This window comes from Anopheles bellator, chromosome 2 (assembly GCF_943735745.2).
Source record: "Anopheles bellator chromosome 2, idAnoBellAS_SP24_06.2, whole genome shotgun sequence".
In the NCBI taxonomy this organism is placed as follows: domain Eukaryota; kingdom Metazoa; phylum Arthropoda; class Insecta; order Diptera; family Culicidae; genus Anopheles; species Anopheles bellator.
In genome coordinates, this window is record NC_071286.1 from 33,216,718 (window position 1) to 33,244,159 (window position 27,442).

At 49.7% G+C, this 27,442-nt stretch overlaps 3 protein-coding genes across 5 annotated transcripts; 1 reads left to right on the forward strand and 2 right to left on the reverse strand.

The window, feature by feature from the left end:
- Positions 1-14,667: 14,667 nt before the first annotated feature.
- LOC131210639 (NADH dehydrogenase [ubiquinone] 1 subunit C2) lies at positions 14,668-15,322 on the reverse strand. The gene is made up of 3 exons (XM_058203915.1): positions 15,122-15,322; positions 14,891-15,034; positions 14,668-14,817 (listed from the first exon to the last, which is right to left on the reverse strand). The coding sequence occupies exons 1-3, from the start codon at positions 15,270-15,272 to the stop codon at positions 14,768-14,770; spliced, it is 345 nt and encodes a 114-aa protein (XP_058059898.1). The 5' UTR covers positions 15,273-15,322; the 3' UTR covers positions 14,668-14,767.
- An 870-nt stretch (positions 15,323-16,192) lies between these two features.
- LOC131212078 (lipid storage droplets surface-binding protein 1) lies at positions 16,193-18,674 on the forward strand. The gene is made up of 6 exons (XM_058205809.1): positions 16,193-16,334; positions 16,451-16,761; positions 16,837-17,041; positions 17,432-17,985; positions 18,118-18,183; positions 18,297-18,674. The coding sequence occupies exons 1-6, from the start codon at positions 16,331-16,333 to the stop codon at positions 18,426-18,428; spliced, it is 1,272 nt and encodes a 423-aa protein (XP_058061792.1). The 5' UTR covers positions 16,193-16,330; the 3' UTR covers positions 18,429-18,674.
- On the reverse strand, positions 18,573-26,984 carry LOC131210268 (chloride channel protein 2). Of its 3 annotated transcripts, none has more exons than XM_058203489.1 (10): positions 26,877-26,984; positions 23,652-23,759; positions 23,314-23,479; positions 22,548-23,178; positions 22,361-22,462; positions 22,046-22,280; positions 20,258-21,601; positions 20,095-20,191; positions 19,476-20,025; positions 18,573-19,134 (listed from the first exon to the last, which is right to left on the reverse strand). In XM_058203489.1, exons 2-9 carry the CDS (start codon positions 23,757-23,759, stop codon positions 19,811-19,813), a joined length of 2,898 nt encoding a protein of 965 aa, XP_058059472.1. In that variant the 5' UTR covers positions 26,877-26,984; the 3' UTR covers positions 18,573-19,134; positions 19,476-19,810. The 3 variants fall into 3 exon arrangements, with proteins under 3 accessions (XP_058059472.1, XP_058059473.1, XP_058059471.1); XM_058203490.1 differs by having other exon boundaries at positions 23,314-23,495; XM_058203488.1 differs by lacking the exon at positions 26,877-26,984 and adding an exon at positions 25,281-25,700.
- Positions 26,985-27,442: the final 458 nt, after the last annotated feature.

A 27,442-nucleotide genomic window follows, 5' to 3' on the forward strand; every position in this document is an offset into this window, starting at 1 on the left:
TATCTAATCAAACTAAAGAGACATTGTCTGATGCATTGTGAAATAGTTACAAGACGCACTTTTGCGCTTTTTACAAAGCTGAGCTATTTCTTTATACGAATGGGTCATCCAATTGGGCTTACATCCTACTTTTACCAACCGTGTCTCTGAAGCGACCACCGTTGGAGTCCTATTCTGAGCACGATCAGCCGCAGAGACCATCAGTCCGAAACTGTATTGTCGTACTTCTATCACAATTAATTCTTTCCAATTAACTAAGCTTCATGAATATTGAATAAGCTGTTTGGTGTTTGGTTTTAGATCCTCATCGGTCTGGCCTCCTCGGTGGAACATAAAATCATAAAATTTCGCGTAATTTCGCTCACTTCAAAATAAAACCAGTGCGTCACTTTGAATGCCAAAGTTGCAAGTAAATTTAGCACTTGAAAGATCGTAAAGGAATCCATAAAGATCTTGAAGAAATTGAACCCGGAGGCATGAAGTGTGAGTTTTTTTACGACGGAAGACGATTAATAGGCCCCGACAAAGAGTCAAAAAATAAAACGCAATCACCCAAGAAAATGAAAACTCTCACAGGAAGTGCAGTAATAGGCGATAGTTGCGAAGCGAAGTGGACAAAAAAGGCAATTTAGTTTTTCGCAACCCGCATTAGTGCATTAGTTTTAGCACATCTTTCGACGCGGACTTAACTTCACTCGCGATGCGAAACATCCGGTAACCACCGCCACGCAATTACCGCGGCTACCGTGCGCGGCAGCCCGAGCCGAAAGTTCTATTGCACCAACCGGACCGGACAGGGCAACGCCTCATCGGTGGAACATAAAATCATAAAATTTCGCGCAATTTCGCTCACCTCTCCCGCGGGGAGCGAAACCCACGAAACGGTGCCCGGAATTGAAAATTACGTTCCAATCGAGGCCACTGATTGCAGTCTGTGGTCCGCACGCGGCTACCGCACGGCGCGATTTAGTGGGGCCATCCTTTGGGGTCGAGCGCTGGAGCTGCTTTTTTACGTGCCATCGTGCCACATCGCCGACACACCGCGAAGGATCGCGGAACGAGAAAAACCGAAAATCGTGGAAGGAGCAAAAACGGCAACCAAGTGCCAGGACCCAGAAGCCTTCCCGTAATCTGGGCGGCCTGGGCCCGAGGGTGATAAAAACTGTACCAACAGCGAGCTCTTTCCCTACCTGGCACGGATATACCGGATTATCGGGGGCCACGTTAGCCCCGAGGCATGACGCGAGCGCTAAGAAGTTCGCAGTTCCGACGTCCGCAGATGGCACCCTCCGGATTTGGAGCAATGCTGCGAGCCTAACGAAATAATCATAATGAAACCAGAAAATACTCCCGGCCGGCCGGGAACTAAAACAAAAAATAATATTCCACAAGACGGACTATCAAGTCCATCAAGTGCGCCGCCGGCGAAATAATGGCCGTGGCCGTGGTGGGTTTCGCGGACCTCGCGGAAGGGTTGGATAATTATTTTCGCCCCTTCGCTGGCCAGAGCGGGTGAAAAAAGGCTTTCTAAAGCTCCACCGGGCCGGGTCCGGCCGCGGACATTCTATCGGTTTTCGCGGGGATCGCAGGGGTCCAGGAGCTCGGTCCACCGAATGTTCGCCTATCGAAAGGCATGCACGGTGCGGCAGGGTCCGTTGATTGCTCGAGGGCCATGATAATCGAAGATATTTTTTAATTTCTCTTTGCTCCAGCGAGACGACCTCGCACACGATTATCTCGACTGCCGGTGAAGGAGAAACGAATAGTTTGGCCATTTGCCCAAACACGGACCAGTCGAGGGCGAATGGTAGTACCTTCCCCGTTTGGCGATAGTGAAGTAAAAGAAAAGACTTAATTTTTATGGCATTTCTTGGGTGTGTGATTTGTTGTTCAGAAGTTGGACACTAAATCTATATTTCCAAAAATGAATCTCTCTTTGTTTGTCCCAGGTTTACTCGGTAACTACCGTGGAGGATTGTTGGGACCGGCAAAAGTCATATGTTTGGTTAAAACCTTTCTTATCTCCTGGAGAACTGCGATCCCATACAAGTCCAAGCCACCGTCCATTTAGACTATAGCATACAAACCAAGTTTCATGTAAATTGGAATCCCGGTAATGATTTCTGAACTCTGCTCATTCCGAGAAACTTCGTTTTACGTCAAGTACGAATGATCGGGACCATTTTTTATATCAAACTGAGACCCCCAACGATTTGCTTCAACGATAGCTGCCCTGGACATAATATTATAGTGCATCGAAAATCACGCTTAAAAACCGATCCGATGGTCGCTTCGTCACTTTTCTACCGACCCAACGATCTTGCCGAGGTTCTTGCTGCGCCGGGAATGCGGCTGGAAATGAGCAGGTCGCGAACAGATTGGTAATTTTCTTGCCGAACCCATTGCTTCTGGTGTTCCTTCGGTCCGGATCGGTAGCTTCATCTTTTGGCCCGTGGTCCGTCCGTCCAGACCCAGTCTGCTGCTGTGACAGCCACGGATCGGGATAATACCGTGTAATGCCAGAATGCCAGACCTTCGCTTCGCCCGAGCACTAGCCCCCGGGCGATCGCTCGAACTTGTGGGTCCCTCCCCACCCCATCGTGGGCTCTCCCTTACATCTCAGGGTCACTGTACGGTTTGTGGCCTTCGAGTCATCCACCTTCCGTCGTCGTCGTCGTTGGCTTCCGTCTTCCTGCCGGCCGCCCTGTCGGAAAGGGCCCACGGTGCTAAGGGTCGGCCCCGTAAGGGTCGGCAAAGTGCCAACCTGTAACTTATGTTTCTCGTTCGTTTCGCTCACGCCATCCCCTCCCCTCGCACCCCGGCCTGTGCCGAAAGGGGAGGACTCCGTTCCGTGCTGGAGCAAATAATAGGCCGCGTAACGAACCGTCCCGTGGGGACCCGTGACCAGCGAAAAACCTCAGTTCGACGAAGAAACGAAACTGCCCGGGAAAATGGGCTGGTGCTGGGAGTCAAATTAACTCTTCTTGTTTTTTTGCAGACCGTGCGTTGTGCCCTTGTGCTGGTCGCCAGCTGGAGGCTTTCGGGTGCTCCTGTCACCGGCAGACCTCCATCTGGGGCGAACTGAAAGGTACCTTCAAGGGGCCCTTCCAGCCGGTTGACAAACCAAGCGCAACGGCAAGCGGAGGTGGCCCCACCCTGGGTCTGCCCTGGCCACCGTGGACAGGGCTCCCCGAGGGAGCTAAAACCGGTAGCTTAATCGCCGGGTGACGCGGCTTACGACGCACGAAACGGAACGATTGCAGCTCCAGCCTGTGTTGAATTTGTGTACAGTTTGTTGTTAATCTGCTTTTCCTCACCTCTGCCGTTGCCGATTGCACGCAGATAGGCCGTAGAAGGGCCAATATCGTCGACAGAAAGAAAGAGAGCCGGAGAGGGCACACAGCGCCTGGAAGAGCGTTGTAAGCAGTAGTAAAAAAAATTAGCGCAAACCTTTGAGTCGGTGGCCAACTGAGTACGAGATTCGGACGGACTTCATCATCGGACTGGAAAAGGGACCGGTCGTAGGCTGTCCGAGGTTCTCATTCTTTCATAATGCCCAAGCTTTAATTTACATCTGACTTGCACTCTTACATCATATTTGGGCTATACGTTTAGGCTAGGTAGGGACTCCTTTCCAGTTCTTGTTCCAATAGTCTAACTGTTCAAAAAATCCTCCATTTGAATAGAACTTAAAGGTGCTCCAGCAGACGGAAATTTGGCTGCAATAAGGAATTCATTACCGAAGCTGAATACGATTTTGTTGACAAATATTCCCGTGGCCCGTTCAGCATGACCTGTAAATGAAAAGTCTTGAAGTAGATGTCCTTGACTTGACTAATGGCAAATTTTGAAACAATAAAACACAACACTTGGGACTTACTGACCTATGTGATAGCCGATAGAAGCATCCCTGGGTGGCTCGGAAGCATGGGGACGTGGGCTTTTACTTGGCGCAGGTTCTTTCTGGACACGGATTTTTCCGTGAGTTCTTGTACGCCAAGAAGTTCGCGCTTTCCCCCGAGTGCACCTTCTGTGGCAGGGTTGAAACGCCGGAGCACGCCATCTTCGAATGCCCGCGGCATGATGACGTGCGCGTGAGGCTGCTGGCGCATGGCGCCGCTCACCCCATCACCGCGGACAATCTGCAGGAGCGGCTCCTCTCCAGCGACGAAGCGTGGACGGCGATCAGCGAGATGTGCGCAGACATCATTGGCACGCTGGAGCGCGAGTGGCGCGACGAGCGGGAGGCGGCGGCCACGAGTGCAACCGAGGAGGCGAGACTGGCGGGCATCCCATCTCCACCAGCAAGCACCGATGCAACAGCCGCAGCAGCTGCAGCGGCGCTAGCAGCAACAACAGCGGCGGCAGCAGAGTAGCGACAGTGCCGGAACCGGGCATACAAATAGGATACTGAGGGTCAACTGTGGTTGACCAAGGACCCGCCGTTCCCGAGGGCACTTCTCGCGAAACAATACCCGGGAACGGCAATTAGGGGTGGGTGGGGTGAGTAATTGTTTCCATCTAGTCAAATTTTTATGGAAATAAATGAACACCATTTGGAAAAAAAAAAAAAAATAGAAGCATCCACACATAAAGCGTTAAGAGTGCAGTCGGAATGGGTAAGAAGCAGAAAAAGATAGAAACTCCACCGCATCGTTGCGTTGGGCCACTCCCCGGAAGGTCACTGTGAGCCTGTGCCACGTAACGAATGGATTTTCGCTTCTTGATTTACGTCGGACTGTGGAGGCGCTTTCGGGGCTGGTCCCGGTCCGCGTCCAGTCGCTCGGTTCGCGGAACGGCGTGGCAGAGAAATAAACAAACGCGCCCCGGACACCAGGTGGACTTCGTTTCCTTCCTCTTCTTATCGTCCTTCCGTTGGCGGCTGCCGGTCGGCTGCATCCCATGCTACCGTGTGCCGGTTTATTCCGGCCAACCCAGCGCCAGCGCCAGTCCGTCACTTTGCGAGAGAAGAAGAAAAATAATTACAAATAAATCCCCCGCCTCGGCCCAAACCGACCCGCCGTAAGCCCCCCCTCCGCGAGCCACGCGGCCGCCTGAAAGGTATTTGTACAGAATTATGCAAATTCCCATTTTTATTGATTTTAAGGCATATTAGTTTACCATTCCCTGCCGGAGGGTAAACCCTGGAAATTGATCCTTTGCGCGTCGTCGCGGCGAAGCCCGCTTCTCCCTTCTTCGGGGCGTTTATACGCGCGCTTTTATGGCCAGCAAACGCCACTTAATGGTTGTCTTTCTACTGGCCAGTAAAAAATATTTGCAAGCCGGTCGCATAAATTGCGCCAGTCGCCGGGCTTCATGCTGCAAGCGCGGTGCCGGTTAAAATATGTGTAGAATCGGTTTCGCTTTATTTTATTCTTTGCGACAATAAAACGGGACAGATACCAATGAAAGTGGTGCGCCAGCAGAAAACGAAGAAACGAACGGCTCGGTGGACCGGAATCGGCATTAGACCACGGTGGGACCCACGATGCGCGCTTCCCTGCTTCGGGGTGCATCCATCCTACCATCGGCAATGATTGATACATTTTATGACCCCCTTTTTCGCGCAGACGGCTGGCGAACTCGTACATCTGGCCAAACGGCCTCTCTGGGCGGTGGTCTGGGCCACGTTCGGTCGTGTACTTGGTTGCTGTTGAATAAATTTATAAATTTACAACGGCCAGCCACAGCACGGCTCAGCCACGGCGTTGGTAAGTGACAATTTCACGGAGCGCTTTATTAGGTTTTATGCTACACGCTGAGCACATTTAACAACACGCCCTGGAGTACGTTTGTTGGCCTAACAGAATTAGCAGTCAGTAAAGTTGTAAGTATTTTATGGCCAAGTTTTGTGAAGGCCGTGCCCTCGGTGGATGGGTGAATGCACCCCGAAGAAATGGCTGCCAAAGTGCCAATGCACATTTCGTCCATCGAACCCGCAATCGGGTGGATTAGAAGCAGTACGCTTTTTCCAAAGGATTGATTTTCTTTTAACTTTGATATTCCAATAACAAACCTTGGACGTGAAATGTATTAGTTTTAAGTTAAATAGTGTTAGTTGCGGAAATGTGCCTTTGAGGCTCAGAAATGCACCGGAACGATAATTTTTTTCAGGCTTCCTGAAATTGTACAAGACAACGATCAGATCCGTCCTGGACACTATCTTCCGCTTCGAGTGCCAAGGCACTGATAAACAAGCAAAAAAAGTTACAGTATCGCTGTTTGAGAAACGCATAAAATGTCCCTTGAAGCTGGACGGCTGAAGTGTTAACGGTGATCGTTTTGGTGGTTGAACTGGAGGGCGTCCTTGTCTGGGGCAACAGGATGCCAATGGAGAGAGCGGACTGATGTTCCGGACACAGCCGACTAACTAGCTTCGTTGCCCCTTTCATTGTTAACGCTCTGTTTCTAGAATCGTGTCAAGTGTTGCTTAGCTCGATAGGCTTTTGGGGTTTTTATGGTTCTGGATCATTCAGTGAGGTCCATATTCTTCTTCTTCTTTGGCGCTACAACCACTGTGCGGTCTTGGCCTGCACCAGAGATTCGATCCCAGTCCAGTTTCGTGACAGTGACGAGCGTTACCGACTGCTCTATCAGCGGGGGTCCATATACTATATTGATTTTGTAACTCTTGAGGTTGACGCTAGTACACTTTCAGCTACTATTAGCAGTCTCCCTGCGTCCTACAGTTCGCTTATCAATACAGACATCTCCTTGCGAGCAAGACTTTTTCTGATACTCTGCATCAGAGGGCAATTCTTGGCTAAAAAGTTTGGTCATGTTCCTACACTGAATGCCCTTTTTTACTGACGGATCCCTACAGGAGAACGGAAATGGTTTCGGGATCTTCAAATCAATAGTCGAAGCCTGTGTCAAACTTGAGCGGCACTGTTCACCGAATGATGCAGTGCAGAGTTGGGCTGCGGGTGCGTTTGGCTGCACCACCTCCAATCAACCAGTGGACCAACAAGCCCACCAACGATTTAAGAAATAGGCCAAACAGTCCATTCTTTAAGTTAGAAAAAACGTGTGCATCGTTTCAATTGAGGATCACACAAAAAAGAACGCACGCTCAAGTAGTAATCCACTCAGCACGCCATTTGCCCGCCCGATCTTCAACATAAGCCGCACTCGAGCACCCCCTAATGGACGGTGCTTACTATCGATCCCGCAATCCAAGCATCGAGAGCCGCGCCGATGAACGCATTGATTGCAAAAATGAAGTGACGGCACTGTTTATCTTCGTCTGCTGACGGAAGATAGTGCACGGAATCCTGTGGCCGAATGCGGAGAGCAAAGACAACATCGCCCCATTCGCTGGCCGGGCTTGCCGAAGGATTTGTTTATCAATTGGCCTCTCGAGTGAAAGTAGAACGAGGTGCCGCGAGGGTGCCGCAGTTGGGCTCGCGAAACGGTTGCCCGATTCGGTTGCTAATTGACTGTGTACACACATGCCCGTCAATCAGCCGCGCCAGAGCCGACGATCTTTGCGCGCTCCACGCAACGCGCAAACGCAATTGACGCCGCTCTGGACGCGCGATTGTTTCGCCCCTTTGTGCGATCCACGCCCGAGGATCGGACGATTTATTTGCATACCGTACGCGGGGCGATTAATTTTATTTTAAACTCGTTCCTCGTTCTTCGTCGCTTCTTCTTTGCGCGCAAACGCAGCGGTCGGAATACCCGGGGCGCAGCCTTGATCCGGCCTGGGTTATGATCGGTTTAAATGGTGTGCACTGCTGCGTCTGTTGATGCATTGCTGGGGCAAGTTCCAGACGCTAATGGAGAAAAGTAAAATAAACGCACACGGTATTTATTCAAAAGGATGAAACGCAAACGATTCTACTTGTGTCGTATGGGTACGTGGTTATAAAGAGTTCTTTTTTTGATAAATTAAAATATAATTTTAAATGAATTGATCGAGTCATCGATTAGAGTTCTTTTGGCTATTCCTTCGTTCTTTAATTGCGCACTGAACATACCTTTAAAGATATTCAATATTATTCAACATTCTATTCCGTTGATAGTGAGACGCCGATGCCAGATGTACATCCAAAACACGGGGGGTAGCCCTGTAAAAGGTATAACTTGAATGGCTCGCGCTCGCAGCATCGTGCGGTCAATGTTTATTTGAGGCGATCTGTGATTGGAATCGTTCGTTACGTACTCCAAACATAAGCACAAACATTGCGCAGTGACGAAAGCGAGAGGGAACCTGTTGCCCAATGCCGGAACACCATGCGGCTACCTGTTTCGGTGGTGCTTGGGAAACACATTAACGTGTCCTCCGGGGGTGATTTGGTGCGCCTGTGGCCCAGGGGGCTTATGTATTCCGGTAGCTAGCGACGTCTTAATGATCACATTCATTAGCACCGAAACGGGGGCTAGTAGCCGCCGAAGCGGTTTGGGCAGCGTCTTTGCGCAGTCAATCGGCAGGCACGGCCCTGTGTTCGAAGCCAAAGCCGGACCGGACGGGGAGAACAGCGCCGGGAAACAAACAACCCAATAACGAACACTCTAATCAGTCGACTGGACGTCGAAGCGCTTGGAAGCTGTTGGAGGTTATTCAGCTGTCTGTCCGAAAGGCTCCGGACCGGGCGCGCAGACCGGTAGCAGACGGGTCTTAAAACCGCCGTCAAGCCCTGGCTGACGGAACCGAAATTCCGGTAGCGTCAATAAATTAGCGGATTTTCGTCGGCTTTTACTCACCGCCGCGCACCCGATACATTCCGCCGGTCGAACCGATCCGATCCGAGGGTCCTGAAAGTGGTGTGGAGCTTTCCGACGTAGTTGTGGCATTTGGACTCGTTCTCGTTCTTTTCTAGCCTTGAAATCGTTCGACGTTTTTCGGCCGTTATCAACGTTCGGATAGGTTCATGGGAAAAAATGGGGTTGCCAGGACATCGGGATCGGGATTTCTGCTCAACCGATTCTGCTCAACCGTGGCGTTTCTTGGCTCGCTTTCGACAGTTCGCTACGCCCAGTTAATGGCTTCAGTCTTCGAATCTCTGCTCGGGGAACTGCAACCATCTGTGGCCCGCACCATTCGCCCTGTATGACCTTTGGAAGTCTGTGCGCACTTTCCTGAGAAGCGAATTTTGCCTACGAACCAACGGAGAAGTGCGCTGGAGTCCGGATTTTTTTTGGTCCAACTTCGCCACACTGCAACATTCCATTCCGATCGAGGGAACTTCAACAGCCGGCGATAGGAAAGGCGTCGCCGCAACCTTGAAGTGCAACCCAGACCGGGGGCGCACCCTGTCCGTGGGTGGAAGTCGCCCGCCGAGACTGGAAGTGGCGTCGGAACCGAAGATCGGCTCGCACCAGGAGAGTGCAGGAGAGTAATTGCGCAAGACAGATGGCGCGATTCCGCGAAAGAGGCCGAGAGGCCGAGGAGTTTCGATGCGCCGAATGATGCAGTCTATTTTTAGTAGCGCGTGGTGCGCAACGGTCTGGAACCCTTTGGCCGGCGGCGGTGCGAAGCCTGGAATACGGGGGATATTGGGCGCGTGGGTTGCAGTTGCGTTCCGAGCGTTCCGCACGCGCCTGCGCCATCGTGGGGCCTGTGCGGAGTTGCAATTGCAGTTGCCACGCCGAGATGGTCGCCGCATACCGTCGTTGGAGCGTTTTAAGGGTCCCCCAGCAGCGCAGCGTTGAATCATGAATAATGGAATCGTCGTCGACATCGTTCGCACCCGACGCGTGTGCCGCCCGAGCGGAATTCGTTGCGTGAAATATGACGGCGTGCGCTGGAGGCGGCACCATCAATTCCGGAATTACGGCCGGCAGGGTCGGTCACTGAAACACCAGCTCGCGGCGCCTCGCTTGACGGCCGTCGATGAGGGGCGCCCGTCAACGCAAGGATTCGTCAAACCCGTTCCGACTGCGCTCCAAGGTCCGGGTTTGGCCGGTAACTCGATACCGCGCCGCGCAGCGATACGAAGCGATCGGATGGATGACGCTTCGGCGGATGCTAATGATACAACTAATCCGCTGCTGGCTGTCGATCGTCGATTTTTTGCGGTGCCTTCGGTACGACATTTAATATGCACACGGGTAAGGGGGCTTATCACGCAAGGACCTGTGGCGTCGGAATGTCGGTTTCGCTGCCTCAATGTTGTTATGCCATGAAGAAACGAAATCGCGACGCCATTTCTAATGATGCTAATTTTCTAAAGTTCACGTATGGAATGAAACTGGAAGCAACAGCGATGGCCCGGTTTTATCGATCAATACAGCCTATCCTCGAAGAGAGTATAAATTTCCGCCCTGTTGGGTTATGGTGGGTTGTTGATGGTTAATGGTGTTGTTGTTAGCTCATTATCATGCTGGAAGTCAGTTGACTTCCCGTATTGACTCATCGACACTTCTTGCTCAATTTGAATTTCTTGCTACTGCTTGGTGTTTGAGGCGACAACATGAGCTGGAACTCAGAACTACTGAACGGCCGTCCGCCAGCCGCTAATGAGTCGCTACTAGGTTTGTGTCGTCCACTATTGACTTTAGTATGTACCTTAATTAAAGTCAGTATATTATCTTGCATGTATTTCGAGTCCCTGTTTTAGTCATTTGTTAGCTCTGGTGATCTGCTTCTTGTTTTCGACTCGTCAGATGTGGTTGGTTGCATTAATAGTCTAACTCTGTTTAAGAATAAATAAATTGTAATTATACTTATATCCCTTTCAACAATGAGGCAGGATCATCGTAACTAAAAGCAATACTGTTGTGGATAAGTCTAACAAGAACACCGGCATAAACCATGAGGAAGGTTCTATTTCCCTCATCATTTGCATATGAATGGCGTACGGCACAAAACAATGCTGCTATCTAAGGGCTAACCACACCGGCTGTGTTCTCTGTTCTAAACTGCTTGTGAGATGATTTTCTTTATTTGCTAAATGATGCAAGCTATCTACAGCCTGTAAAGGCTCCGAAGCAACGCACTAGGTAACGCTCCAAAGGCCCCATAGAAACCTGGAAGCAACATAATCTGTACCTTAGCCATCCCATGCAATACTTGAGTTTGCTCGCTGCTCCACCATAAATTCTTCCCCCCGGGCCTTTGAGGACCACTGCATCCGCTGGCAGCCAATCTTCAGACAATCTAGCTTTTACTAATGTCGTACGCCATTGGCACGGACTTGCGGGGTCGTCGAAGGTTTCTTCGCACACTCTCTTCGTTGGCCCCATTTTGCCAGAGTTTTCTCCAGCCGGCGCTGTTGGAGGTGCCGGTGCCGCCAATGGTGGTAAACGCAAGGCAATGGCCGTGGCTATGCTACAGCGCCGATGCTGATTTAAAGTACGCAACACAAAGAATCTCCCTTCACGTTCGGTGCAAATGCAGTGCCGCAGGCAGCTACTAGGCCGTGGAGCTAATTTTAACCATTAGCCGGCTTGCGAGTGGCGGTTGCGAATCGGCGGGGTACAGCAGCGTCCTGGTGGCCGCGCAGAATCCACGAGCGAATGGGTGGTGTTTGATTAAGTGCTTGATGCATAATGCGGCCCCACAGCATAGAATGCGGATGTGCGGCACCGCACGGTTCACGCACCATTTCGCGGCTGTACCGTGTATGATCTGCCGCAATGAAATGTTGTACATTACCACGTTAGCCGCAAGTGAAGGGCAGTGGACGTAATGTTAAAGGGCAGCGCAAAATCACCACGGAAGTGAGAAGAGCAGCAAACATAAGTTGGAAACATACTGGCCAATGATCAATACCTTCATTTGTTTCAATTTTATGGGACAATGAACAAATTATCCCAACGAAAATTCACTTGTCGGTTGTCAAATTGCATGTTTAATGTGCTCTATTGAAAATTGATTGTTTCAAATGGCGTTTTTTTTTCCTGATCACTGATCACCATCCTCGCAAATTGCAGATGATCAAAGGAAGCCAACAGCAAGTGTCGTCTTTGATGGGAGATTGGCAGCCTTTTTTTTTTTTTAATAAAATGAATATTGGTCGGCGATAAATTCAAACAGTATACGTTAACTTTTAGAGAAGCACACGTAATTTACACAATAATTAAGATGCACATTTGGCATACACATTTGCATCTACATTTTATCCCAAAAAGGATAACATATTTTAAATTGAAAGAAGAAGAAAAACATATTACCGTATTTTTCCGTGTATAACGCGCACCCGTGTATAACGCGCACCCATATTTTAAGAGACAAAAAATGGAAAAAAGTTTTTTATTTTACATTTTTCAGATATGTGATATCCAACAAATACCCAATGATAATGATGTACGAGGGGCGTTCAAAAAGTTCTGACAATTTTGTATTTACGCGGGCTACTTATATCCGATTTTCAATTTTTTGTGGCGTTAGGTTGCTACACATGTCAGTCACTGATGGTAAAAAGTTCGGCTATTTTGAGTAATCGGTCAGTTTTTGACAACTGTTTTGCTTGGACAAGATTTTCTCATCGGCGATGCCATCTTTATCACCTAAATCGTATCGTAGCGTCGTCCTTTCATGGCCTCCTTCAATTTCCGGAATTAGAAAATGTCACAGGTGGCCATATCTAGAGTATACGGTAGCTTTGGCATCATTAGTGTGTTGTTTTGGTCAAAAATTAGAGCAGAAACCACGATGTGTTAGCAGGAGCGCGACAACCAATTTTGGGTTTCGCAAAAAACCTGGCGTTTGTGACGGATTGCTTCGGGCGAATTGTGTGTAACTTGCAGAAAATATTCTTTATTGACTGTTCTATCCTTAGACAACAACTCATGATGCACCACGACCCTGCAATCGAAGAAAACTGTAAGCTAAACTGTTTACATTTCACTGCTGTGTGACAAATTGATATTCCCTAATTGCTCTTCAATGTACTCCTCATTGTCACTCTCTGAAGAGTCCTCATAAATTGCGACATCTTCAGATCCATCCATAGCGTTGCTGATCCCACATTTTATTAATGATTTCACAGCAACTTCTGTTTTAACTCCATGCCATGAATTATTGACGATATGGCAAGGATAATTATATTCCTAACAAATGTTTCATTTCATAATTTATTCAATAATACCATAAAATAAGTACCGAAAAAAGTCCATTTATATGTTTAGAGGAGACAAAATTTTTACTCCCCTTGTATAACGCGCACCCAGATTTTACAGCTAAAAAAATTGGGAAAAAGGTGCGCGTTATACACGGAAAAATACGGTACTTTGTTGAACTTTTTGTAGGCTTCACGGGTAAGACGGTTTGCTAGAAACATGTTTTAGAGGTATTGTGTGCATTTAAACACATACAGCGAAATGTGTGCCCATTTGTTGCTCACCTTGACGGTGTTCGTTGTTCCAGACGCGTCACATCGTGATCGTGACTGTGGAGTCTGTGGCTTCTTCATCGAACCCATCCAGCATGGTCGGGAGCACTAACCAGTGTGTATGGGTTCAAACCCTTGTGGCAATAAAATGGAAATAAAGAACTTCCTCGCGGCATTTTATCGACACTGCCTCTCGGTAACCCGGTTCCGTTGTGGGATGCTTTTAAAAGGCCTCGCGGTTCTATGCAACTCGTAGTCTCTGCAAGTGCCACCAATTGTTGCGTACGCGCCGCACTTGCTGATCGTTTCGAAGCGCGTCGATCGGTATAGTTAAAGAGCCGGCGAAGGGGTTTTAAATTTCAATTTCAACCGAACGGGCAATAAGCACAGCCGTAATTGCTTAGCGCTGGGAATGAGTAGCCCGTTCCCGCAGTCCGATAGGGGGTACCGCTGCAAAAGGAAAACGGAGGGCATCTCGCGAGCAATAAACAGCATCATCTGCTGTGCGTAAGGCTCCGAGGGGAACAACAAACCAGGCCGGGGCGAGGGTTCCGCGCCTCGGTCAGTAATCTCTTTTCATGTACGCGTTCTATCTACGCGGGTTCATCAACCCAGGCACTTGAACGATGGGCCGGGGGTCTACTTGAGACGGAAGCTAGTGGCGATCGCATGGTACAGCTGGAACTAATCACGCTCCTTCGCCAACGACGGAAAGAAATGGCCAGCGAATATGACAGCAAAGAGAGAATTTAAAAAGCAAAAGGCAAACGGTGAAACAAAAAACCATAATTTGGCCGAAGAACGGCCACGCGAATACGCACGGAGAGTGCGTAGGGTTCGCTGCCACCCCAAGCAGTCCCCAGCAGCGCCGTTGACGAAGAAGGAATCAAAGCAAACTATGGATAAGATGGATCAAAGCCAAATAGATTGGTGGCTGACAAGCGAGTGGCGTCCAATCCCGAATCTTGCCTGCGGCGAAAGAAAGCATTCTGGAACACCGATGGGCCAGGCGCGATGTTCCTTCTTTTGCAAACGATAGGATCTATGCTCACGCCATCGTTGCTGCTGATCTCGTGGATGGTCGTTTTGCGAAGCAGCGCGTATCCCTATGTTTATCCAATCGAAGGGCTTTAAGTCGGTGATAATTCCAACCCAAGTTCTTAACGACTTTCAATCGTTTCAATGTGCTGACATTTAAAAAGCATCACATTCGACGAAACGGTGCGGCTACTCTGTGGCTAATGACCGCTTGGTTCGAGCGGCCACCCAAACGCGGTACGTAGTTTCAGAAAGTGGATCATCTTTGACGGCACTGGGTTTCTTTCTTCAACGCGAGGATCTTGGTTTGCGTTATTTGGCCAACCAAAGCATGGTGTATGGGGAAGTATGCCGTCGGTTTTGAGTTTTTTATTTACATTTACGCTACACATCCACTCTAGTCTGGCATGGGACCGAAAACCGTACGGCCAGTGCAAAGAGAAGCGTACTTAACGAATCGGCTGCCAGTACTCGAGCACATCGGCAAACTTTTTACGTTCTGGAAATATAATAGAAACGATTGATTATTTTATCATCAATCTGCGATGCAGATCTCTCGCTATTCGTCTTACCGGGCGTAGGGAAATCTTCCGGATGCAGCTCAATGTAGTGGCGAAGGGTAGCATCCTTTTCGGCAAAGTGCGCCTCACTCCAGTTATGCACGATGGTTGCAAACGCGCCCACCGCTAGCATAGCCGTAATGTGTTTCTGAATGCCTGATTGAAAAAATGTAGCGAAAATTTAACAATTAAAACCGCGGTCGCGCGTTACATCACAGCCCGCTGGGATGTTGTGTACATTACCGCTGAACACTGGCCGTCCGGTTCCATAGTTTACGTAGCAGGCGCCCAGAAATCCGAACAAACCACCGACTCCCGGAGCCCACTTATCGTGTAGCCAGGTTTTGGAAGTCGTTCCAGATAGCAGCTCCAGGGGACTTTTTCCGCCGTACATTTTCCCGTTTTTACCAACTGAGATGCAGACAATTTCCCTGCGGCAGAATCAAAACATTGAACTGACAGCAGAAAGAGTTCGAGAAACATGACAGTGAGGCGTTTATGGCGCAGGATTCAGATCAGTCAGAGGTGCTGACATTCAGCAGAATCGTATGAAACAGCGATTTGAAATGTTATGAAAACCGTTACACTTGAGTTTCATGTAAATGTATTTTAAAATTAATATAAAAAAACAAGATACATTGGAAAATTGAAAGGGAATATTTTACATATCACCGAATTTTCTGATATATAAAGTAGGCCTTGTGTGCTCGAAGGCAACTTTAGTCGTGTTTTTATTATAATAATCATACAATGATCAAAACAAAACTCGCCGGCATGTGGCTGACCTCCCACCTCAGATGTTACTCCGCAGTTACAATTGGCGAATTTCGGTGTCTGATTGGGAGTACACAGAAAAGCGCAACAGTTGATTGATTATCCCACGGATCGAGCTCATGCTGACACTCTCTTCAATTCCCGCCATTCTTCGACCATTGCCGGCGGTATTTGTTTTCCATTAGTTAGTACGCGCTATCAGCCAGTCAACGGTAACTCCCAACACAAAAAGTGCCGGTCCTTATCAGCTCACGACGTCGTGCGATGCTTGGCGGCTACCGGCGACGGATCTATCCGGATGGTAGGATTATGGGGCCCGCTGGGAATATCGTTTGGACTTTCAACCCGTGCCGCTCGCCGTACGGGACTGATTCACGTCGCCGGTGCCGGAACTCGCGCGGTCGCCGCGAAGGTAGCGTCGCCGAATGCACCACTGACTGTGGATGTGCTTATCAACTTTATGAATGTCTCCCCGTAGGCCTGATTATCGATGGTTGGAGGATCGTGCCGGATCGCTGGATCGCCAGTCGTTGTTGAGCGTTGGTGGCGACTGGTCGGATCAGCCGTTGGACAAAAGGGTCTCGACGAACCCTTCGTTCGGTTTTTGTTTAAACTCGAGAGCAATTGTTAACGAATCTAAATACATCTAATCTGTCAAAATCACCGCATTCCGGAACCATGGGTTAGTAGGCAGAAGCGGGGAAGAGTGGAAAGTGTCTGCCCTCGGTGCACGTGCCAGTGCCGTGACGGTTGTGGTCTCCGTGGCTCCGCAGTGCTCTAACTATTTCATCGTTCCAGTGCACCGGCAGCTGAAACGCCAGCACTCGGGCATTCCACGGATGGAGTCTCTGTCGCGATTCAGTAGCATCCCGGTAGTGGAAACGGGCATCAAAACGGCTGGCACCGTATACTCGCGAGTAAAGACCAGCAACGGACTGCTAACTTGGGGCTTCGACACGGCCGAATCGCTCACATACGCCCTGATCGACTCTCTTCGGCCGGCCGCGAAAATGATCGAGGGGCCGCTTCACCGGCTCGACAGCATTATGTGCAAAAGTCTCGATCTGGTTGAGCAGAAGGTGCCCTCGATGTACCTGCCGCCGGAGATGGTAAGTTAACGTTGGAAAACGTGCCGACCCGAACCAATGCATCGCTTTGTTGCCTTTCCAACCCTTGTCGCTTAGATGTTTTGGAACACGAAAGAGTATATGTCCGATCATCTCGTTAAGCCGATGCTCACGCGGGCAAACTCGATGAAAAAGCTTGGCCACACGGTGCTGGAGTCGCGCGTCTCCAACTATGCCGCAGGACGGATCGATGGGGCACTAGTCGTGTGCGATAAGTACGTCGACCGGTACCTTCCGACCGAGCCACAGGATCAGCCAGATTGTAAGTAGCACCAAGCACTGCGGGCTAGGATCGAACACCAAAAAAATACCTACCGTACCCTCACTCGTTGCACCGTATCGTCACATGCATCGGCCGTGGTTATCGCTTCGATTCGCCTGTTGGCACGCCCGGCCACGTTATCATCCGGCGTCCGGCACAGCGGCGACCTGCGTGACCCGACCCGTTGATACGACTGCCCACGAATCAATTTGTTGATTGGGCCGTAACGACCGCTGCTGTTGGGATACCGTAGAGTTTTTTCGTTCCTGCCACCGACAGGAACTACGCTTCAAAATCATGAATTTGATATTTTTGTGTGTGGACTTAGATTCTTCTAAAAGAGTGGTTGAAATCCTAATGATAAGTCAATCGTACGTCCTATTTCATCAGCAGCCTGCACACCGAGCCAGAAGGATGATTCGAATGAAATGCACGTCGTGCAAACGTTTCACCGTGGCCAACAGTTGTCGCGGAAGCTGAAACGACGGCTCACGTTCCGCACGCGCCAAGAGCTTAGCGCACTGAAGAAACAGAGCACCGAAGCCGTACACGTGGTTGCCTACGCCGCTGAACTGATCGCTACGAACCCTCGGCTGGCCATGCAGAAAGCGGTCGAACTTTGGCACTATCTCAGCAAGGACGAACCCGAAAACCAAGAGCGTCCCAAAACCATCGAACAGCTGGCGGTTCTGCTGACCCGTGAGTCCGCCCGCCGAATGGTGCACCTGATCAACTTCACCGCCAACGCCGTGACACGCATTCCGAAGGCGCTTCGTGCTCAAACCCGGGAGCTTGTCCATCACTTTCTGTTCGCCACGGAACGGCTCATGAAAACGGTGCATTTGGAAAAGGCCAAGAACGCGACACTCTCCGAAGCGAGTGGTCTCGTGAACAGGATTCAACTCACATACGATGATCTGCAGAACCAAACGAACTTGGCATTGGTTAGTACGGATGAAGGGAACTGACCGGCCATTCTCAATTTGTTTTTTTCACCTTCACAAGTGTGTAGAGTTCTATGTTTGAATCATCATTGTGATGTCTGACAATTTCCACATCTTCTTCCCTTCACTCAGCATGGCAAGCCATCAATCAGAAGCATTAATCGACACGACATTTTCCACTGGGCTTTGTTGAAAGTGGTATGTTTTGGGCACCATGAAACACTCATTACTCACCAACTGTGCTGTCGTTAAATCAATGCCTTCCTCTGTCAGCCACTAATTATTATTTTCGTTTATTTCAACTGCGACAGGAACGTCTTGCTGTTTTCCTCTCCGGACGCCTGGAAGCGGAAAAGATCACCACGAGCGGCAATCCCCGTCGGCGCATTCAACCCCTACCGAATAGCAATCCGATGAATTCTAACATCAATGGCGTTTATTAGGGAGCAGCTACTTCGAGCGGTGAAGGGACGACGCGCTCGGGAAAGCATTGTTTTTTTAGCTTTAAGAATATTGTTCATTTTCTCTTACTTTTTGTACGGGTTCTGTAGAAGTTCTTAAACGTTTGTTAAAAAAAGAGGCCCACATTGCTATTCGTACGTTCGTTACAGTGTGTATCTTTTATTTTCGGTCCTCAATCCTACGTACAATAAAATAAAATTACAGTCGCCCGTACGACGACAAAAACACGTGTGCCTCTGTTGTCTCTCGCAATAGAAACGCATCAGTCGTGTGGCGTAATAATTTAACATTTTGCAACCGCGAAACGGGCTATGGGATCACAAACTTAATGAAAATCGTAACGGAAAACAATTATTTTCAAATGACTGTTCGTGTCCGTATCTCCAGATTTTCCGTTCCGTTTCCGTCGTATGCACAATGGCAGCAGCACCACCGGGAGAGATGAATCCACAATCGTAAAAATGGCACTCAAACACGAAATACGAGTGCGCGAAAGGTGCCCGAGAGGCTCGATTATTTGATAATCCAGTACACACGGAACCGAAGGTTGTCGTAACACTTAAAATATAATCACAATTGAAAGAAATCTTAACTTCATGCAACACTAGCATTGAATGGGCGTTTCGTAGCTCCTTTCGGCGGATGGTCTAGCGGTCCTTCGAATCATGGTCGTCACTTGGAATTATTCTACGAACATAGGAGAAACGATAGAAGCAAAATGTTAATTGTGTAGTGGGAAAATAAATTGCGAAAATGAAAAACATCCATTAACAGCAGCAACCGAAGCAATTTAAAAACAATCTCTCAATCGGGATATTGTTGTTATCAAGCAATAGAACGGGGCTTAAGTGTACAAAAATTGAATTGATTTAAACAATGGAGATCCCGGAAAGTTAAGCCTGTCAATTAATTTACATTTATGAATGCACAAACGTACATTTCAGCTTGTTCTCTCTGCGGCCACTTTGGAAAAGGCATAACTAACAACCGAGAAAAACAGAAAACCATGCAGAACAGCAACAACAAACCTTTGAAGAACCCATTCCAAGATAACGGTGTACCTTCTTCAGAGCGGTGGACCAAAGTTCTGCGGTGTGTTTTGTGGCGTGGTGTGTGGGTCGTGATGTGTCCTTTGTGGCTATTGTTTCACAACTGAGGCATGAGCGCATCGGCGCGGCAAGAAGTCCTTAAATACCACGCGGATTGGTGTGTTTTTTTAGGATGTACTCAAGATCGAACTTCCTGTCGCGGAGAATGCCAGTGTTGGCGGCGTGATGAGGGATAATGTGTAATGTGTGTCTTTTGGCGCTTCTTGAAATGTACCAATTGTAGTTCGCTACTGATTGCTATCACGCAGCGATTGCTACTGTTGCTGGCCGGGCTTTTTGCTTTCGTTGGAGGAAACACTGCGATGGATGTTAATGTTATCGAGCTCGATGTCGGAGCAGTTATCCGAGTTGGATAACGCCGAGTCCATCGAGGTGATTGTGCTATTTACTTTTTTGTCACTAAACACGTCATTGATCCGCTTCGGGAGCAACGGATCGTCCACCGAAACGCCGTTATTGTTTTCCGATTCTAAAAAATAGGAAGGAAGACATCTTATAAGTCCTCTGACGACGGCGGTGGTCAAGTCGAGCGGCATACCTTTCTGGGCTTGGGCACGTGCTTCTTCCTCCTGTTTGGCTTTCACTGATTCCGGGGTCAGTGTTCCACTGTTGACATTTTCGATGGCCGTTCGAAGCTATGGGGAAGAACAGAACTGCTTAGCCCGATAAAGCGTGGACGGACGAAGAAGAGACACTCTTACCTCCTTCAGCGCTACAACGCCCTCCAAGCGTCCCACGTTGGTCACGTACGCGTGGTTGATGCCGACCATCGAGAAGAGCGAGTGTACCTTCAGGATGGAAGTACGTTCGACCAGCTGGAACGGTGCCGGATCGATATGCAGATGCGCGACATCGATCGGCTTGGCCATCTCCTCCATCTCCCACGCCTTCTGATCCTCGGGGGACATATCGATCACACGCTCCCTCGGCAGCTGCACCTTCTTCGAGATGCCGGGCGTTAGCGGGGCCACTTCCGAGCCCACGATGCTAGGCGTTCCGATGGATCCGATTTCCGGATCCGGCGCCACGTCTTGGAGGGTGGCCGACTTACGGAAAATGATATCGAATGCCGACCGGATGCGGCTTTCGGTGCCGGTAATGGTAGTGTACGGCGTGTGGACAGGGCTGTGCGGGGACAGCGGGCTCATGCCCTTCAGTGTGAACGAGTTCGTTTTCTTGAGGATCGATTTCTTAGGCTGCAAGCTGCCGAAGACTGGCCCACTGGCAGATGCGTTCGATTCTCGGCGCGCCTGCGGTGGCAGCATTTCGTTGTTGGCACGTTCCCGCAGCTTCAGAATATCCGGCGCGGGAACGACTTCGAAACGTGAGGGGCGTCGCGTCTTCTGGAGCTCTTCCGCTTCGCGCTTCAGCCGTTCCTGCTCCTCGCGGGCCTTCTCCTCGGCCTCCTTCATCAGCTTGGCGGCCACCTCGAGTCGTTTCTCGCGCCCGATGTGCTTGTCGATCATCTTGATCAGCTCGTAGCGCTGCACGCTGCCGAGCAGCACCTTATTGTCCGGACTGTCCACGATCGGCAGACTGCGCAGGCCCTTGTTCGCCTTTAGGATGTCCTTCAGTTTTTGGTACGAGATTCCCTTCCAGATGTAGTGCACGTCGCGCAGCATAAAATCCTCGACGTAGATATTGTACATGCCGGACCCAGATGGCAGCAGATCGGGCAGGTACGGTAGCTTCTTGATGAGGATGATGCTGTCGTACATCGACGGTTGCAGGAGGGCGGCCACGGCGTTCGAAACGAGGGCCGCTATCATCACCGGTACGATGTGCGTAATTTGGCCCGTCATCTCGAACACGATCACGCCGACGGAGACGGTGTGCGTGACGGCACCGGAGAAGGCAGCGGCACCGACCACGGAGTAGCCGCCGGGGATGATCGGCGCCAGCATGCCGCCGTACCGAACCCCAAACGGGAACCAGAGATGCATCGCTTCGCCGACTATCCGCCCGAAGGCGGCGCCGATTTTGAACACCGGTATAAACATACCGGATGGCACGGGAATGGTTGAGGCAATGATCGACATAAAGAACTGGCGGAAAATGAAATACAAAAAAATAGTTAGTACACCGTAGCGCTGTCTTCAATTAGCGGAAGTTCAATAAAAAAAAGATCGTATAGCATTAAGATAGAAAACTGTGGGGAAGTGAATTAAACGCAACTAAAAAATGACGATACGAACGTGAATCTTTTAGCATACATTATGTCATTTCCTTTTTGATTCTTGCTCCTTTTTTCATTTTCCTTGCTCAACGTTACGTTCAGTTAGCGAACCCTTTTTCAACAAAAGAAATCCACCGATCGGAGTGAGATTTAAGGGTCTCTTGACTTTAAGAACTTGCAAAGAAAAGTGAAACGAATAAACTATAAGGATAGGCCATACGATCATTCTATACTATCGCTTGCTTATCTTTTGAGCGCCAAGTAATAATGTCTAATTGTTTCATTGTGGCTGATTCAACCCGATGGTGCTCACCGTGTACAGTAAATAGAAAGTGAGGTTCGCAAACACGTCCGTATGTGCCGTGCGCCAGTTCGAAACGACGGCCGCCTGCTCGACGGTCAGCTCGTGTTTGGTCCAGGTGAAGTTGGAGAACAGCTGATGGACCTGATCGTGGGTGCTGAGCTCACCGGCAATGAACTTCCCGAGGCCGTGCGGGAACGATAGAGTGGCCACGATCAGCGCCACAATCCCAGGATACAGAAAGCGGCTGAAGAAAATGGAAACAAAAAATTAAGGACGAGAAGCACTGGATTCAATTGACGGCCACTGGCTCGTTGGTTTACTTACTTTTTCTGCAAAAACTTGTTCATCTTCTTGTTGGACCGCATGAAAAGAACGTACTTTCGGTGAACCCACACGTACAAGGCACCTCCAAGTCCGCAGACGAGTCTGTCACGAGGCAGTAGTAACGGGAAACGGTTTTCAAAAATTAGCATCTCTAAAGTATCGTACCGCGCCGATGACGAAGCCTCACCCAATCAATGCAAACACGAACAGCTCCTGCGGATCGAAGGGAAAGTCGGCGGTAAAGTTGGTCGAAAACATGGCCGTCACGGTGTCCGCCTTCTGGAACCAGACGGCCAGCAGCCGAAACACGGTGGCCCCACAGACGGCGGCGAAGAAACCGCGCCAATAGTTGCGCACCGCGAAGTACGTCGTCGTGACCTCGATGCTGAACAGGACGCCACCGATCGGTGCCGCGAAGCAGGCCCCCACGCCGACGGCGCAGGCCGCCGCCAGCATTTCCGTGTTGCGCGACTCATTCTCGTAGATCGATTGGAATGATGTTATGATCTTACTTAGCAGCTGCGATACTATACTAGCTATATGTACAAAGGGGCCCTCCTTGCCGAGGGGCATGCCGCTGCCGAGGGTGGCCGTCAGGCCGATCACTTTCGCGACCAGCGTCTTGAAGGTGAGGTACTCCTTCAGCGCGACCCCGCGCAGGATAGTCTTCATCTCCGGAATACCGGATCCTATACTCTGCGGCGCCACCAGGTGAACGAAGCCGGCCGAGAACAGGATCAGGCACACCGGCAGCGAAACCCAGGCCAGATACTGGGCCACCGGGTGGTTGGTGAGATCACGGTACAACCACACACGGGCTGCGAAAGGATCAACGAAAGGTACGAATTATAAACGAATCTGAAACGATCATCACACATTTCACGGCTCAAAAGGAAAAAGGACCGATCAGACAGCTGAAACTATTCCTGAAGCCAATCGCCGCAAGCACTTACAGTTCGTACACATGGAGATGCCCTTGTCCATCACGTAGGATAACAGTGCCATGATGATACCGAGCAGGGCCAGGAACACCCAGTCCTCGCCGAGCCGGGCGAACGTGTTCCGCCACAGCCAGGATGCCGCCTTGAAGAACTTGTTGTCCCGCACCCCGAGCAGCTCCTGCAACGATTTCCATCTAGTTGTTTTATAATTTTTGAAATATTGTCTCTCTGCTCAAGTTGCCAAAAAGGGGCACATGAAACGGCCACGAATGATCGTATCATGTCGCTGGCGAAGGTGGGCAATTTTGGGCATCAACGTGGCGGCCACGTGGCCACAGCTGGTCTATTACCTTGTTTCTTGCTTTATCGTCTTTTTTTCTTCTTCGTTCAAGAAGCCTGAGTCTTCGCGCTTCATCTTTGGCGTACTCTCCTAGGTCCTTCGTGTAGCGACCATACATCTGTCGGGCGAGGGCAAAAGAAAGGGTATTAGGCGGTGGATCGCGGAAGAGGATCGCATGCAGTCAGCGGCAGACACCGCCATGCTACAGTCCGTACAAATGCAGAACATGCCATAAGCGTCATTCCTTCTTCAAAGATAATCAGCAAAAATAAACTTTTTTTTTATTCTATAAATGTAAGAAAATAAAAGATGATCAATATATTAACGTTGATGAGATGGACATGTACTGATAAAAAAAATACGAATGACTACAAATGCTAATCGGTTCAGGTTCATTTACATACTTCGAAAAGCTCATTTCCGCTTCATATGCAATTCTGAAAATCTCAGGTCTCATCATTTGCTTGATTACTTCCGATTGCAACGTGCGGATTTCAGGCAATCCAATATCGTATACCGAAGCTCGTCCGTAGTGCACCTTTTTTCGTCAGGGATTAATGACCATTTCCGTGGAACACCTTGAGACGCCCCACGGGAACGTAAACAGTATTACAGCTGGCAAATGGGTACCGTTTACTACGCTAAGAATAGCATCATACGAGAGAGAGAAGCATCGTCGGCCAACATCGAAGTACAGCGCGAGAAGTGTTTTGATGACAGTGCGCCACGTAAAAGCCGAGACGATCCATCGCGGATCGATGTGGTAATGCATCGTAAACGGCAGCGATGCAGCGTGTGAGAAATGCCAACGAGTCACTGTTGACGGCGCCAGGAAGCTATAATTCAAATCTTTCGCATTTTGGCCAAATTAATTGCCACATTCAACGAAGACCATTAGCAGCGTTGGTCGAGGCAAGGTGCCGTCGTAAATTTGCCACTATGAAGGCATAACGATGGATACTATTTTGATGTTTGTGTGCTCGACTTTGATGACGAAACTAACGCTAAAACAACAATGCTTTACAATTAAATACACAGAACATGTTCAGCCTAGCGAGGCACCGGCAAGCGTAAAAAGGGATGACGAAAGGTTTGTACAGGTCACGCAACATGTCCGGACGAATGGAAAACCATTCATCGGTAGAGAGACAGGTGTCAGTTCGGCAGTTCAAATGCTTTTAGTAGTAAAATGTCGAAAAAGAAACACAAAACAAACGAAACGTAGTGTCAAACTTGCTAACGGCCAGCACACGAAAAGCGAATCACTTGTCGGTTACGGATCTAAGGAAAAATGCGCCCAAAAATATTGTGCGTAGTTGGCAGGTGTCACGACTCTCCGACGACGACGGTACTATTTTGAGCGCGGAGCGAGCCGATAATGGCGGACGATAATGGAGACGGAAAACATACGGGCACCCGGTTTCGGTTTTCATGTTTTCCGCCAGTCACGGTCACTTCCAGTCCCTGCGTGTGTGACCAACATTGATTCAACGTACACGAGCTTTGTGCATGCTTCGTTCCGAAAGGGTGGTGCTCGAGCGCTACGAAGCTCGGTTCCGGTTCCGGATTGTGATACAACAAACAAAAAAAAACAAAGCACCTTCGGGAAGCGTTGCGAAACTAGCGCCCAGTTTCTTACGTAGTAGAATTCCTCAATCTCGATGTCCACTACGCTACGGCGAATTTCGTCCTTGTCCGCCGGATCGAGATCATCGAGGGCGCGCGTGGGTCGCGCATCATCGAACACCGAAACCCGGATCGGCATCGTCGCCTGGGAGAGGCTTGTCGGCAATGCGCCCGTTTCACTTTCGCTAGCGTCCGCCGACAGGCTCAGTGCCGGCTCTGGCAGCTCCTGCCCCGGAGCGCCGGGGCTGCTGGCCGGGGCCGGGTGTTTCCCCAGCACGTGCAGTGCGCTTTGCTTCAGCCGCTTCCGGCGACTGTGGAGTCGCTTGCGGTGGTACTTGTCGCGCTGGATGTCCAGCGAGTCCTTGCGGCGCAGGATAATTTCCGGCTCGAACGAAAAGTCCCGCACGTACTCATCCTCGATGGGCATATGCATTGGTGGCGGTATTCAGTTAAGCAGTAAGCAGGTTTCGACAAGTAGTTTTCAGCGTTCCGACGGACTTTGAATCGTTTTTCATTATGCGCGGCTGGGGGATGATACTGACGACCAAACAGACCAAGACCAATCCAATGCGAAGCAATCGGAATCGGTATCGGAATAAATTTCAATATTTGTGTTTCATCGAAATGCAGAGTTTCTATACTCCAAGCATCAAGCTGATCTGCAGAGTAGTAGTCGAGCTCCGAAAAGGGACACAACACTGCAGCTCAATGATAGCCCCTTAGCACCTATTTTTATCGCTCTCTGACACACGGAGCATAGTGTTATGATTCATGTTTTGCCCTTCGCGGACGTAGATCCGTGACACTAAATCGTGAAATGATACGTGAAACGCAACCAGAGGCCTGACGCACGGCCACAAGGACCAAGGCCGTTCCGATCTGGTTGCGTGCATCAATGAAACCCGGCTGCAACGGTGAATTTTGGCGGAAGACAAACTATAGTTCGCCACTCACCGAGGGTTGCAACATATTTTTGTCAAGCTGCATCCGGGGAGCGACCACAATGCGGTCCATTGTGGCCGGATGGTGGCGTTGAACGTTTGCCAAACGTTTCGCAGCTAGTGTGCATAATTTTGCATGTTCCAACGCTACGTGACGGTGTTCAATGGCATTCAGAGAGTTCAGGATTAAAACAACATTATTCTCAAGGAAACCTTCGCCGTCGAAGTCGAATATCTGGTGGATTCTGCAGCGTGTTAGTAAAGGGTTAGCTACAACAAACTACTACCGCAGCGGCTAGCTTACTCTACAATGAAGACTTTGCGCGAAGCTCTGCTCGGAGACCAAACAGATTACAAGATAAACTCAAAAAGAATGGCAAAGTACTTCAAAATCAACATTTCTACATGTAACTGAGGGAGCTATTAGAGACAACATCTTCAGGGCTGGCGGGCCAACTCCTGCCTAAGTTGTGAGCGCACAGACGTAACTCGGCTGGGTTAGCTACAATCGGGAAGCCCATCCCGAGCGAATCTAACTACAGCGTTGTCACAGTGATCACAAAACGCCACAAAGTCACACGTGCGTAGCATCTGCATCGATCGATCGAATCTAAACTACCATCATTGTTGGGGCAGGCAGAACACGGCAAAGCCACACATCAACTCACATAAGACACACGCGATCGTGTGCGCAATATTTGTGCAGCGATGTTCGAAACAGAGAGAGATAGAGCGAATGATCCTAGAAGGCACCAAACACACTACAGCACACTTTGAATGTCTATTGGTCTACTGCTACACCACGGTATGTCACGATATAATTGGGACTCCAATTAGACTTTGAGTTGGCACCGCCGGCCACTGGGTGGCCTTCAAACGTCACTTTACAATTGTTTTCCAACACTGGCCCCGAGTCCTTGCCGAAACCGCTGGCGCATGAAAGGATACGATTGTCGTCACCTGCGGGATGCGCCACCATCGAGCGATCGAGTGACAGATAGCGCACGGTTGCCAACACGGGTCCCAGACCGGCGCGTTGGCGTACAACTCAATCAATGAGATGCACCACATCGTCATCATCATCATCACCATCGTCACCTGACTGACGGCCAGCCGGTTGTTGCATTTCGTCACCAACGACGACGACGACGGCGATGATGATGCTGATGCTGGCAACCCGTCAATCGTCGATCGTGCCGCTACCGAACCGCGGATTATGATCTAGCGTTCGGCT